The sequence below is a fragment of the Callospermophilus lateralis genome, assembly GCF_048772815.1.
Source record: "Callospermophilus lateralis isolate mCalLat2 chromosome 14 unlocalized genomic scaffold, mCalLat2.hap1 SUPER_14_unloc_1, whole genome shotgun sequence".
NCBI classification, from domain to species: Eukaryota; Metazoa; Chordata; class Mammalia; order Rodentia; family Sciuridae; genus Callospermophilus; species Callospermophilus lateralis.
The window spans coordinates 315,916-331,399 of record NW_027510158.1 but is presented as its reverse complement, the minus strand read 5'-3'; the positions used below and the strand labels follow the sequence as shown (position 1 = coordinate 331,399).

Here is a 15,484-nt window from a genome sequence, read left to right as displayed (position 1 = left end):
TTAAGCCATCAAATTTATGATAATTTGTTGTGCACCAATAGAAAGATGCTAAGAAATTATTAAGAGAAAATCAACTGACTGTAAGGATATTTAAGATTCCCAGCTGTTTTGTGTTGAGAAAAACAATGTCTTTTTAAGGGAAGGAGTAATAACTCTCAGGAAACTGAACAAACTCAAATCTAGGAAAGATAAGAAACATTCAAGCCACATTCTAATTACAGTGAATAAAATTATTCATCAATAAAATATTCAACTAAGCACCCAGGAGAGATAATTTTTAGCAGAGAAACTTACCCTATTTTGAAAAAATGATGCATGAAAATGTGATGTTGTAGCAGATATGGATACTAAAGTAATGGTTTCTTCAGAACTAGGATTATGTAAATAGACCTTCTCCATTTTTGGCATTCCAACTGGCCTGTAAAAATGAAAAGGCAACTGTTACAAATACTTCAAAGATAATTCTAATTGTAAAGATAAGTACCAGTCATTTAAAACATTAAATATCCAAATTATTAAAAGTTCATATTCAAATACATTAAAATATCAAATTGATTAAAATGTAAAATTACACACAAAATACATTTCACTACTCAGCAAATATTTATTGAGTGTCTGTCACAGGCTACCCGCTATGCCAAGTGCCATGATACAGCAAAGTCAGTCTCAGCCCAGTGAAACCTACAACGTAATGAGGAACAGGCAGGGACCAAGTGGACCAGATTGGTCCTTTTCTCTCAGCAATGCCACCCTGCCCTCCTACAGACTGAGAACCATGTACTTCTTAAACTCCACTGGTAAATAAATGGGATGGATTCAAACTAAAAAGCTTCTTCTTGGCAAAGGAAACAATAATGTGAGCATAGAGCCTACAGATTGGCAGAAAATCTTTACCACATGCACTTCAGATTATGCATTAATCTCTAGGATATATCAAGAATTCAAAAAACTTAACACCAAAATAAAACAAAACAAAACAAAAATAAAAAAAAAAAACGTTTGCTTTCAAAGTGAAATCTAATGAAATCCACTTAGTGCTTCAGTAGCCATTCTTCTCAACTTATACAGCATCAGAGAATTCTGCATGTAAATTACACATTTTTTTTTTCTTAGCGTTCTATGGTCATTTCATTGTCCTGAGCCTTCTCTCTCCGGCAAGATTATCAGCACCCTGAGGACAAATGATACATTATATACTTTCTGCATGCTGCCCATAATATCTAGCACAGTCCCAGGCATGTGATAAGAGCATGCACATGTGTTTGCTTGCTTTCTCTCTCTCTCTCTCTACACATACACGTGCGCACGCGCGCGCACACACACACACACACACACACACACACACACACACACACCCTCTCTCTCCTTATTAAGGCTCTCCTGATCTGATCTTACCCAACACAAACAAGTACGTTGCTAGGTTTTCACAATCCCAACATTCCACCCAGGCTGGGTGCTCGTGATTGACCCATGTCTTGGCCAACTGTTCACTGTTTTTCTCCTTAACCTCTACACCAATTCAAACTGTCACGTTCTAAGTCAAATACAACCTTCTTTCATGAGGCCCTTTCTTCATGCAACCATTTTAGGCCATGCTTTTAAAAATTATATGTGCTTTTTAATTCAAATTCAAGGTTTGTGTTTGAACCCCCAACCCTAAGAAGCTGAAAATGCAGAGGCAGTTTCTATCTAGTTTTCTATCTAGTTCAAGTATCCAGTTTGCTTTTGTCCTGAAAGAAGTTTTGTCTCTATCTTTTCTTCCATTCAGTTGATCGCCTCCAATTTAAGACTTGGGAATTTTGATTAAACAGTGAACCCACGATCATTTTTGCTAGCTAAAAAAATTACTTGGGTTTAATGTATCTTCAAAGATGGCAAATTAGTAGTACATATGGGGTCTCCTTGCTACTCCCACCTAATTTGCCAACATTGCTGAAAGAACTTGAAAGTTAGAAGGAGGTATGGATTCCGAGAAATAACAACAAACCCAGGGAGAAATCCTAGGGGAACTGAAGGCTGCCTTGAACTGGAAGTAGGGAGGAACGAGGGAGATTGAGGGGCAAAGGGCAGCCCAAGCTGACACAGAGAGGCCAGGCGGAGGAAGGCTTCCCAACACTTACTCTCCACCTCCTTCCCTGTTGTCTTGAGGTCATCAGAGCCGACTCTTGCATCTTGGGACAGGGGAAAGTCTGGCAGCAGCTAGGAGCTGAAGATGGCTGTCCTTGAGCTCTTCTCTGAATGCCCTCTCTGGTCCTCTAAAATCTTAGGGCTGGGGGTTACACTTTAGGAAGACACTTCTACCCAACAATGCTTATGCCTAAACACTGTTTCAGAGACAGTAGTGACAAATATGGGCAGTCAACAGTGTGTGCAACCAGGGTTTTCCATCTTGGGCATCAGTCCTCTTCTTAAATTCACAAGAAGGGAAAAGGGGCTTGGCCTTCTGCTCTTTCTTATTATGCCCTTTAAGACAGTAGCTCATAAAGTCATACAGTAAAATAAAACAACCTGAGTACATCAACTAGGCAATATATACAATGTAGTGACAGACAGGAATGCCAGCCCCAATATGATGACTGAACCTGTAAGAGGATTTATGCTTTCCCATTTCATTAACATCTTATTGCATGAGATGTATGACTTGCAAATATTTAACCCATTCTGTGGATTGTCTGTTTTATTTTCTTGAGAGTCATCATTTGGAGCACAAATTTTTAACTTTAAGTAATCTAATTATATATTTTATCTTTTGGCACTTATGCTTCTGTATTCCAACCTAAAAAAAAGAGTGCACAGTCCAGGGTAATTGAGATACATGGTGATATTTTCTTCTAATGGCTTACAGTTTTGTTCCATTACATTTACATCTGATAAATTTAGCTTTAATGTTACATTTTGAATCAATTTTGGAGTATGGTGTGAGGAGGGTTCCAAATTATTTTTTTTTTGCATGTGGATATTAAAGTGTTCTAGCATCACTTGTTGCAAAGACTGCTCTTTTCTCTGTTAACTTGTATTGGTACCACAGTCAAAATCAACCAACAACAAATATAAGGGTCTATTTCTAGAATCTAAATTCTTTTCCATTTATCTATGCATCTATCCTTATTTTGGTATGAGTGTCTTAACTACTGTTGCTCTGTACAAAGTTTCTGAAATTGGGAAGTGTGAGTCCTCCAATTCTGGTTGCCTTTTAAAGATTGCTTTAGCTGTTCTGGTACCTTATTTTCCATGTGAATTTTAAAATCAAGTTGTCAATTTCCACAAGAAAGACAACTGAGATTTTCAGGGGAATGCATTAAATTGATAGATCAATTTAGGGTACCGTAATCTTAATTTGTGTCTTTTGACTCATGAACATGGAATGTTTTCCTGTTTATTTTTTAATTTCCCTTGGTAATGACTTCTAGTTTTTGGTATACAAGCCTTACACTGATTGTGTCAATTTACATTTAAGTATTTTATTCTTCCTTGATGTTACTGTAAATAGAATTTTCTTAATTTTAAGATTATTTATTGCCAATGTACAAAAATAGGGTGTTTTTTTGTGTGTGTATATTGATCTTGTATCCCGTAACCCTAATAATCCTGCTTATTAGTTCTAATGGTTTTTTTTTCCTAAAATGCATTCCTAAGGAATATCTACATACCAGTGCACAACATATGCAGACAGACGGTTTTATCTCTTCCTTTCATTCAGGGGTGTCTTTTGTTTCTTTATCTCATCTAGTTGCCCTGGTCAGACCTGGGGTTTAATATTGAATAGAAGTGACAAGAACAGGCATCACTGTCTTGGTCTTGATTTTAGTGGGGAACTTTGTACTCTTTGTATGGTAAGAATGAGCCAGCCTTCAGGTTTTCATAGATGCTCTTTATTAGGTTAAAGAAATTCCCCTTCTATTCCTAATTTGTTGAGAATTATGAAAAGATACAGCATTTTTCATGTTTTTTTTTCTGTGCTTGACATGTTTCTTTTCCCTTTCTTATATTAGTATGGTGCATTACATCAACTGGTTTTCAAATGTTAAACTAAAGCTTGCATTCTTAAGATTAAAACCACTTGGTCATGGTGTACAATTCTTTTTGTATGTTGCTGGATTCTGTTTGGTATTTTGTGGAGAATTTGTCCACATCTATTCAGAAGGGATAGTTGTCTGTGTCCCGCCCCCCTTTGACTTGTTTTGGTATAAGGGGGCAATAGAGGCCAAAAAGACTAAGTTGGAAAGTGTACACTTCTATTGTTTAGGAGAGTCTGTGAATGACTGAGGCTAATTCTTCTTTGTATGTTTTGTAGCAATCACCAGTAAAGTTATGTGCACCAGGGATTGCTTTCTGGGAGGTTTTTGGTGATTAACTTAAACTCTTTAATTGCTATAAGTCTACTCAGAATTTTAAATTTCTTCTTGATTTTCTATTTCCATTCAGACTTTCTGTTTGTTATTTCTATAGGCAAAAATGTAAACAAATGGGTATGAAGCTGTGTTTCAACAGACCTTTATTTACAAAAACAGAGGACAATGGGGGCTAGGGAGGGATATCAGCAAGAGGAGGGAATGGAACTCCCAGACCTCCTTATCCCACTGAGATGCCAAATTAATACACAAAAAAACTCTTTTCATGAGAAACCCAGAAACTAGTTTAAGAGTCTCACCCCAAGTGAACTTGAAACCTGTTGCATCAAAGCTGGTAGGAAAATCTGGTATATCAACTCTCTAGAGCCTCCACCCCTGGCATAGCACAGCACAACAAGGTGGAAAATTCCAACTTCCAGCTTCTCTTGGGCAGGGAGAGAGCAGGCTGGACCACATGCCCAAAGTCTTGATTTTTTAGGGGCCTTCCTTCCTGAGGCATGGATTTCTATCTTGTCTGAATCTAGAGGCCACCAAGAACAAAAGCAATGATTTGTCCTTACAGATATACAAGGCATACAGGACACCTGTGATCACAATTGACAAGCCATACAAGAATACACTAAATCCTTTGTTTGTTTTGTAGGTTTAAAGTATTTCTAAATCAAAACTGGGGAAAGTAAGTTCAAAAACAGATAAAACTAATGTACTATTTAGAAATGTGTGCTTATACAATATAACAGTAAAGAAAATTTAGAAATGATTAGAAGACTGAGGAAAATTGGTTAATCCTGTAGAGCAAGGAAACTGTCACCGGGGCAACATACAGAACAGGGTCTAGGTGCTGACAAGCGTTCTTTTTCTCCAGCTGTGTGGTAGATGTAAAAACACATTTGTCATGCATTTTTCTCTGTGTAAGTATATCATACAAAAAAGAAAAAAAAAGTAGTGATAAGGTTACAGTGAGGTAACAAAAATACTATGGAAAGTAAAACAACTCTACAATTGTTAAACACCATATAAAAATGGAATAAAGGGGGCTGGGGTTGTGGCTCAGTGGTACAGCCTGGCCTCACATATGTGAGGCACTGGGTTCAATCCTCCACATCATATAAAAAGAAATAAAATAAAGGTAATATGTCCAGCTACAACTAAAATTAAAACAAAACAACCAAACAAACATACAAAAAACCTAAATAAAGCATTGGTGGCTTTCTTTTCTCCCCCAAACTACAGAGTGACCAGAAGTCAGTAAAGATGGCTTTGTTATGTATGCTATTTACTCAAGGTCAATGAAGTGGAAGGAGTCTGCTGAAGACCTACATTGGAGGCCTGCATTAGAAAAATGCAATTTGGTTTTACCAGTTCATTCTTATCTAACCATCAATGATAGATGAAGCCTATTTAGTCAGATATGCAGCTCAGTACGCTGGGACATATCCCTCGATAATCCACTGTAAAAAAATGTTAGCAAATGCTATTTAACAATAGAATGTTAGGGAACTCATTAGGTAGCTATTATGATAAATAACTCAAAATGCATTTATTTGTCCAAGTTGAAATATTGTCTGTTTACTTATAATCTTGTCTAACTTCCTAATTAGGATTTCACAGACATTCTTGAGTAAAGCCCTCAAAACAAAAGGAGAAAAAAAGAAGTGAAACCCTGGTCAGAATTTCATGTACTCATGTACCTGACTCTCAGCAGTCACACATTTAATCTGCTTTTCATCTGCTGTATCATCTAAATCAAAATCCAAGTGGCTATATGTTCCCATTTCTTCTGTGGCTTCATTTACAGGCGAATCTGGGACTCTACATTTTCTGTCTTTCCTGAAATGGAATGATAATATCTTTTTTCCATATTACCCAAAATACACAACAGGGTCCAAAAAATGCATAAGTTAAGAACTCTTCACTGTCTTTTGTATACATATCACACTTCTAAAAAAGGTTTTGAAAACAGTTCATGCTGCTTTATTTCGTATACCATTTGAGGATTTCTTTACAAGCTGATGTGAGTTTTGTGGCTGAGGCTGCCTCTGAGGCCTAAACCTAGCCTGGCTTGTGGAAAGCTGTGAGTGCTGCTGCTCTGCAGAATTCGGGCTGATGCTCCCAGCCAAGGGCCCTACTGCAGCAGCTCTCTTGGGAAGGCTATACCAGACTGCCCTGAAAGCTTGGATTCCACAAACAAGTTTCTCTTGTTTACATAGGAAAGCAGGAACCTGGGCTAACATCTCTCCCTGGCTTACAGCCCAGCCACCACAAGGCCCACGGTAGTTCCATGGCTCAACAGCCTGCTACAGATTAAGAGTGGAACCAGGGCTTGGGTTCTGACTGGTGATGGCAGGCTAAGAAAAGCAGTTTTGTGAGGACACTTCTGGCATTATGGAGCAGGAAGCTAAATACTCTCAGACCCTCAAATAAGAAGCAACCAACCTGCTCAATTTTTAGACCCCTTAACCAACTGGCTCGTGGATCCTAGATGGGAACTCAGGACTCTGAAACAGGTGAGCAGGTACAAACCCATGCAGGGCCTCACACTATGGCCAGGACACTGCAGGAAGAAGCTGTCTATAGTACTGCATGGAAGAGAAAGTCTTCTTTCTCAAGCTTTGTATAGATATGGAAGAACAATGACAGTACAGAAATAAAAACACTCCTTTCAACCTGAAAGTTTACCACTTCTGTACTGTGTTTTAAAAATATGCTCAGCTACAATCCAAATAGAATTCAGGCTAAATATCAATCAGTCACTACCCTGTGAATTTTTCTTAATGTTATCCCTTGTGTGACTTTAATCAGTCCCAGTTAAGGAGAAAACAAGGTATAAGATGGACAGGTCTTTGAGGTATCTTTTAAAAAGACAGGGCTGCAGAGGGCCTGCTGTATCAGAGGACGCTAGAGCAAGGACACAGGAGTTCACAGTGCCACTGAGGCTGGCCTTGCCCTCTCTTCAGTGAATGAGCAGAAAGGAAAGGCCCTAGGCCATGTCCCATAGAGACGAACTCTTGCTCAGAGGAGATGGGTCACGTACTTAGGTTGTTCAGTGAAGCCTGGAGTAACAAGGACAGAGGGAGGGCATAAGCAAGCCATTCTAGGCATAAGTGTCTGCACAGAGCAGGCTGCCTCTCATTCTGGGCAGTGTACCCAGCAGGAAGCAGAGGGAGGCTCCATGCTCCACCCTTTTCCCTTGGTGACATGAGCAGATTCAGGACTATGACACATGCTTATAAATACACAGTGCATTATTTTTCTGTGCTTTGTAACCAATTGCCACAAACTTAGTGGTTGAAAGCAACACCACTTGTTGTAGCATTCTTTAAGAATGGCTGCATTATCTGCTGAGGGTCTCAGGCTTCTGCCTCCTGGTGTGGGCAGGCTGGCTTCTCATTTGAAGCTCGAAGTTCTCTTCTAGACCCATTCAGATTGTTGGCAGAATTCAGGTTGCTCTACCTCTAGCTATTCAGTTCTTCTATTTCCAAAACTAGTGTGAAGTAGCTCCCTTGCATCAAATACCTCTTGTGCTTCAAATCTCCAACATTTCTGTTCCTAATTGCTACAAACACACTTAAAAGGCTCAAGGATTAGTTCAGGCCCACACAGAGAATCTCTCTCTCTTAAAGGTCAGTTGATCTGGGACCTTCATTATACTTTGTAAATCCTGACAGGGACACTTGGGTTAGTGTTTGAGTAATGGGGAAAAAGTGTGATCAGTACATTACTAGAGACCTGAACATTTGCAGACCATCTTAGAATTCTGCTGATCACATGCAGCCTGTGTGACCTGCTTGGCTGGACAGGTAGAATTTAAAAATAAAGATTTCTAGACACAGCCCATGCTGGTCCTGTTTGTTTCCATTATTGGCTGCTCCAAAGACAGAAGGAGGCACAAAGGGGACAGGGTCGAGTATTTATAGATGAACCAGGCTGATGCAAGTGCACAGCTGTTCTCTGCGCTGCAGCAACAGAACTAGCCACTAACTGTCTGTATTCTAGAAGAGTCAGAGGCTCTAAAGAATTAGGAACAACCAGTATGAATGAGACCAGCTTGGAAAATATGCTGCGATTTTGTGGTCAATGGCAAGTTTCCTATGCCACGAAATATGACACTAAATGCCAGGAAACAGCTGGAGAAATGGTCTAGCAAGTACCCTTAGACAAACCTTCTGAATGGCTGGGACACAGCACTCTGTTCTACACAGCTTTTGGCAGAAAGTTGGGCCGAATCAATATGCTGTACTCTGTACCACTCAATTACTACAAAATCCTACCATCAACTCAGAAACACATTGGTGGAAAGGCTCTTACAAAAAGACTGAAGAGCGATCAACTGAAAGGCCAAGGGGCATCAAACACTCCTTCGGAAAGGAGGCCTGCCTGACATTCCCAAGAATGCCCCAAGTCCATAGAGAGGGGCACCTTCATTAACTGAATTTACTTTGAGAATAAAGACTTCCATTTTTAGTGACAATCATTTAAATGTCCAGTCTTGACACTAAGTAGCCATTTCAAACTTTGGATTTGAAAACAAGATTTTCTGCCCTTAATAATTATATAAGCTGAAGAACTCAGGAAAACAAGGTTCCAACCAAGGCATCTTTTACAGTCTGCAATAAATGTTTGAAAAAAGAAATTGTAATGAAAACAGAACATTTAACAGAATTGGTGTAAATCAGTGGGGGAGGGGTGCAAAGAGAGAGGGGCTACTGCAGTGGGCTGCTGGTGGTGGGGGAGAGATGGAGGCAGGAAAAGTAGGCCTGAAGAGTCAGGATGAAAAAGGAAAAAACGAAAGAATGAAAAATTAAGACGCTAAGTTAATGAGTTTTCTGTTCTAGGGTGCAGTAGGGCTGACCAAGGTGGGGAGGAGCCACTTGGAGGGTGGTCTACAGAAGCAAAGGGACTTCCCATTGCCTTCTTACCAAAGGGCCTGAAATCCTTTTGCAGATGCCAGGAGTAGTGAGGACCATGACTCCACTGGCTATTAAAATTACGAACATACATTACATCTCCCTTCATTTCTTATGCTTATCAGCAGTGGTTTCCAAGCCCCACTGATGCCCCTCATCTTGCTACATCCTGGCAAGCCAACAGACAAGCCCACAGCCTTTCCAGGCCCTAGTGTGAAGTACAGAACGTGCAAGAATCCCCCACCAGCCTCGGCCCTGAGTCTCAATAAAAGCCAAGCAAATTTCCTTTCCTTGCTCTCTGAAGTCACTTTCGGACCTGCTTGGGAACCTGCTGTGGTTTCTCCAGAAAGTGTCCTTACATAAGTGTAGATGGTCCCCAACTTATGACGGCTCAGCTTAGGATTTTTCAAGCTTAAGATGGTGCAAAAACAGCCTGCATTCTATAGGAATCATCATTTGAATGTGGATCTTTTCTTGGCTCACACTATGTGGCTGCAGCTCCTGATCAGCCACAGATCAAGGGGGAAGCAACTGAGACTGGCACTGGGCTGTGCTGCCAGTGCTTTCTGGCACCAGGTATTTCACAAATTCCACGAGAATGTAACACTATTGAAGAAAGCTCTGTGCCAGATGACTCTGCCCAACTGTATGCTAATGTCAGGGTTCTGGGGACATTTAAAGGAGGTTAGGCTGCGGGGGGGGGGGGGTTGCAGCTCAGTATAGAGTGGGTGCTTGGCATGCTTGAGGCCCCATTTCCAAAAACAAAAACAAAAAAAGAAAAGAAAAAGGAAAAAGGGAGGCCAGGCTGAGCTGTTGTTGGTAGGTAAGGTGTAATACACAGGTTTGACTTAATAACATTTTGAACTTAAGGTTTATGGAGACATACACCCAGCGTAAGTTAAGGAACATCTGCTTATCAGACCACTTCAAACCCGCTTAGTGCATGTGTGACATCATCCTGGTATCCTAACCAAACTTTAGGTGGGGATCCATTCCACCTCTGTGGGGTCAACGTGAGACCACGGGTGCAGAAGATTTCCACCTTGGCTGGGCAGGTACTGGCCCCTGGGGTTCAACAGGCTGAGAAGTGGCTTTCCCGACAAATACAGGAATGGCACCTGGAGATGTCCACTGCTAGACCCCCTCTGGTCTGCGTGGTGGGTGTTCACACCTGACTGTGATCACTCTGGGCTCTACACTGAGCTTTTTTATGCTAAAGGAGCAGAAGCAAGTGCTTCCCAGTGGAAGAAAGCTCCGGAGTGCAAGTCTGGAAGCAGTCACAGGATTTTTGCCATCACTGAGCGAAAAGGACATTGGCAGTGACAGAGAGTAAGCCAACTGAGAGAGGCACAATGACGGGCAGAGAGGAGTCCTGGGGGTGCTGATCATGCAGACCCTCTATCCCAAGGGACAACTGTACCTCTGGCCTTTCCGCAGATTCCTGACCTCCTCAGGACTCTTTCCAGCACAGTCACACTTACTTCGACAAGTTTCAGTTAACCTCTGTGACAACCAGATGACTATGGCACTGACCAAACAACAGAGGGACCAAATGTAGTCTCACATGTTAGGTACACAGAATGACCTGGTTTATATTATCACCTGCCGGACAATCAGGGAATGAAAGGCCCTGTGTGTCTGCTGTGCTGCAACAATTCACAAATAACAAAGATACAAAGCAGACACGGCAGAAGCATTCCCCACTGCTGAGCCCTTAAGAGCAAATCCGCCATTTGTTCTCTCCACTTTTCCAACTGTGTGGAGACTCCCGTTAAATCCTCAGCACCACCAAAAAAAAAAAAAAAAAATCCTAATCCTGTTAGAGCCAGGTGTGGTGGTGCATGGCTCTAACAGACTCAGGAGGCTGAGGCAGGAGGATCATGATTTCAAAGCCAGCCTCAGCAACTAAGCAAAGCCCCAAGGAATTTAGCAAGACCCTGTCTCAAAATAAAACATAAAAAATAAAAAGGGCTGGGGATGTGGCTCAGTGGTTAAGTGCCCCTGGGTTCAGTCCCTGATGCCCAAAAAATATCCTGCTAGAGGGAAATTCTCAAAGTATGCGTAATGATTCCTGGAACTCAGGGAGACCTTAGTGACTTCAGGAATGGTGTGGTGCTCTCCACATGTGTAGTGGGCACACAGGAGATTTTGCATTTATTTTTCGACAATAGGAAATGACTAAAGGACTTTTTTTTGAGGGGTGGCATGATCAGATTTTAATATTAAGAGGATTTTTCTGTTGACAGTATGGATCATAAGTTGGAGAATGGCAGGTTTGTGCTGGAGGACAATATGAAGTGATGGGGCCTGGACTAGGAGGAGAAGGGGGGCAGTGAGAAGAAGAGGATGAGCAAAGGCCCCTCCAGTCACAGGTGTGGTGGGGGTGATGGGAGTTCTCTGAGGGCAAATGACAGGAAGCCCCCCGGATTCCCACCTGGTGGGGTCACTCAGAGACTGAAGTTGCAGCAAGAAATATGTTTCGATGACAGTGACGTTGGTGACACTATCACGGTGAGTGATGCCATGGGGTACCGGGACGGGGAAATCACAGGCATATGCCAGACACGTTGGGTGAGGTGGGAGAGCAGAGGCAGGCAGTGGACGCGTAAAGGGACAGAAGCCCTTGAAAGAGAAGGAGGAAGAAGAGGCTTAGACACAGGAGGAAAGCAGAGGGCGGTTCACATGAGTGGGGCCGAGAAAGATCTGAGTGAGGAAGAGGTCAGCAGCACTGTGCACTGCACAAAAGATCAAGGAAGATGTGACTAATAAGTGTCACCTAACAGAGAGACCCAAGGGGGGCAGGCCCAGGGCCTGTGAACTCAGCAGTTGGACAAGCCTTCCCAAGGACACAGCCCTTTTTGTTCTTCCATTCTGTGAGACAAACTGCTCAGCTCTAACACTGATGGCAGGATGGGGCCACAGTTCCCGGCACCACAGACAGACAAGTCCCAGCAAGGAAGAGGGCGCTTTCTTTCCTGTGTCTCCTTTTGGGGAGAGGGGCTTTCCAGAAGTCCCTGGGTACAAATGCCTAAAACTGGGTTGTGTCTATCCCTGAACTGATCATGAGAATGGGCTCATTACTGACTGAGATTTCATGGGACTTACTCCTGAGTCAGGGACAGGGCCACTTTCCCTAAGGGTAAATGAAAAGGCTGGAATGGTAGCAAAAGAGAAGTGGGGAGAGGCTAATGAGGCGACATGCATGAAGTGGGCCGCTCTATGCTGTGGTATTCTCTGATTGTTTTTCAGTTAATATTCCTTTAAGAAAGAGCAGGAAAGTTTGGAGGCAGAAAGAAATATATGGGAAAAAACTTCAGCCATCTAACAAGCTTTTCGTTTCTGAGAGGGGAAAAAAAGGCGCAATACTTTAAAGAGGGTGTGTCATAAAGTATCTCTGGATCTCCTTCAGCAATCAGATACTTGCTGATGCCATTGGAAATTGTTTTTGGCAGTGAAAATGTACAGTTTCATGTTCTTTGTCCTAAAACCACTGTAAAGTTTCATAAAAAAACCCCAGCTCTAAAATTACTGAGCAAAATTTTTAACCCTATCGCCTTCCATATTTTACAATAAAAGTTGTAAATTTAGGAACCTCTGGGTTTATAACCATGTGGTGGCTTTGTGACATCAACCTGCAGACCCCAGAATTGCTTTCCAGCTTGTTTATGGTTAATGTGAGTTAAATACCTGTTCTCTCCCAAGGGCTGCAAGATGGGGGTCAGGCAACGGTGACTGTGTCAGTATCCCTTCTCTGAGCTACTCGGTCACATACTAATCCAGGTACTGCTAGGAGGGATTTTGCAAATATAATTAAAGCACCCAATCAACTCACTTTAAGTTAATCAAAGAGGATATTACTCTAGGTGGGCCTGTCAATCAGTTGGAAGCCCTTTCAAAGACAGCTTAGACTTTGTGCGGGTGGAGAGACTCCAAACAGCAGCTGGACTAGCAGTATCCCTTCCCCAGAGCCTTCCCTGAAGGCCCACCTACACACTGTAAGCTTTAGCCCTTACGCTGGGAGGTCCAGCTGACTCCTGATCTTTCCCTCCTGGCTGCCTACCCCTGCAGAATCTCAACTTACTTGACTAGTTCCTAGAACCATATTAAGCCAACTCCTTATGATAGACCCTCCTTGCGTATACATACATATATATATATATATATATATATATATATATATATATACACACTCACATACACACTCACATACACACACACACACACACACATATATACATACACACACACATACATACTCTGACAAACACATTAAGAATCTCTGGCTGTTTCTACTTCTCTAACTGAAGCATTATGTGCATAAGTTCACATTTGCCCACACCCCTTAGCTCCTACAGATCTGCTTCTACCTTTGTGAGATAAAATACACTTCCCATTTAGCTGTTCTCAGACTGTTCTCCCATTATTTAAAGCCTTTCTGCACCCAAGACCTTAGTTCTTTCAGCTGCATTAATAAAACACCATACAATGGGTGGCTTATAAACAACAGAAATACGTTCTCACAGTTGGAGAGGCTGTGAATCAGAGATCGAGGGCCAGCATGTTTGGGGTCTAGCAATGGCCCTCTCTCTGGTCTTCCTGCTATACTCACATGGTGGGAAGAGCAAGGCAGTTCTATGGGCACCTTTCACAAGGACATTAACCCATTCCTCAGAGTCCTGCCCTCTCTCAGGACTTAATCACCTACAGAGCCCCCTTTCCTACCATCGTCACATAGGAAGTTCAGTTCCAACACATGGATGGGGGGGGGAGGGGCCGCACAAACATTCAGACCACAGCCAAGAGTTTTCTTTTTGTTTGCTTCCACCATTTTGAAATCACGCATAAGTCTGCTACTTTAGGGAAGAGTTACTTCCCTATGCTTCAGAAAAATTTCTTCACTGTGCTCCCTGACCCTGGTTTGTACTGTACTGGTTTGTCCTCCTTTCCGTGTGTCTTCAGCAAACCTTCCAGAGTTTCTCTAAGCTCAGGAGATTTCTGTTTCTCTATGATCAAGGACCAGTCCCACTAAGGAATCCCATTTATTCTCTTTCCAGTCAGAGACTGGTTCTTTTATTCTGATCAGTTGCCTCTTGTTCATGATAAATTATTCTCTAGTCTAAAGGTAACTAAAAACTTCAACAGGGCAGTCTGCTAAGGAAATAGGCATGGTGGCATTTAAACCATTAAATTCATCACTGATCACAAAAAAGAAACATTTTAAACAATTCCAATGAATGAATTTAACAAATATACCTATATAAATTTTCTTTAAAACTGTAAAAGTAACAGAAAAGTCAGTGGAATTTTTAATAGTATACATAACATAGGAAGTCAAGAAGCAGGTAATAAAATACTATGTTCAGGAAATATGGTTATATTTTTATAACTTAATAAATGAGTAGTGATGCACAGAAAGGACTCAAAAAGCAACCTCAGCTAGGCACAGTGGCACACACCAGCGGCTCAAGAGGCTGTGGCAGGCAGGAAGATTGTTGTGCTCAAACCCAGCCTCAGAAAAAGAAAGGTCCTAAGCAACTTGGTGAGACCCTGTCTCTAAATAAAATACAAAATAGAGATGGGGATGTGGCTCTGTTGTTGAGTGCCTAAATTCAAACCCTGGTACCCACCCCAAAGAAAACAAGCTCAAATTTAAGGTTTCTAGATGTTTGGATTATCAGTAGCATTTTATTTCCCTGTCCCCACCCCCACAAATAAGTATTTTTTAAAGCTCACTACAGTGAGCTTATACTGCTTGCTTAGCAGACAACTCCTATAAGTTCTGTGGTGGTGATTTATCAACCGTGGCCCAGCACGGGAATTCCTAAGTAGCTCCAAAGAACCCACTACTAGTAGACTTGGAGGGGAATGTCTGTAAACTCCTTGAACTTGTATGCAAAGTGGTGTGTGTGTGTGTGTGTGTGTGTGTGTGTGTGTGTGTATTGGGAGACAGGAAGCAAGAGGGTCCACAGCTTTCATCCATCCCAAAGAGATCCCTGACACAAAAATGGTCAAGATCATCAATCCAGAATCTTGCTTGATCTTATTCCAACTTCTCCTATTTTGGTGGTGGAGCATTGCTTGATGGATTGAGGGACAGTTAATTTGGAACAGGAATTTCTAGTTTTAGTTCAGGTATTTATCTCAAAATAAAATTTACAAAGCTTTCTCAAAAAACAAATACTGAAGCAAAAAAAAAAAAAAACAGTTGCATATAAGTTTTTGAAG

General features: G+C 41.6%; 1 protein-coding gene across 1 annotated transcript in view; it reads right to left on the bottom strand.

The window, feature by feature from the left end:
• LOC143386060 (transmembrane protein 131-like) overlaps nucleotides 1–15,484 on the bottom strand; it is a 139,465-nt gene that overhangs the window by 112,423 nt on the left and 11,558 nt on the right. The window contains 1 exon segment of the mRNA XM_077107914.1: nucleotides 295–418. Coding sequence (XP_076964029.1) covers nucleotides 295–418 — 124 coding nt within the window.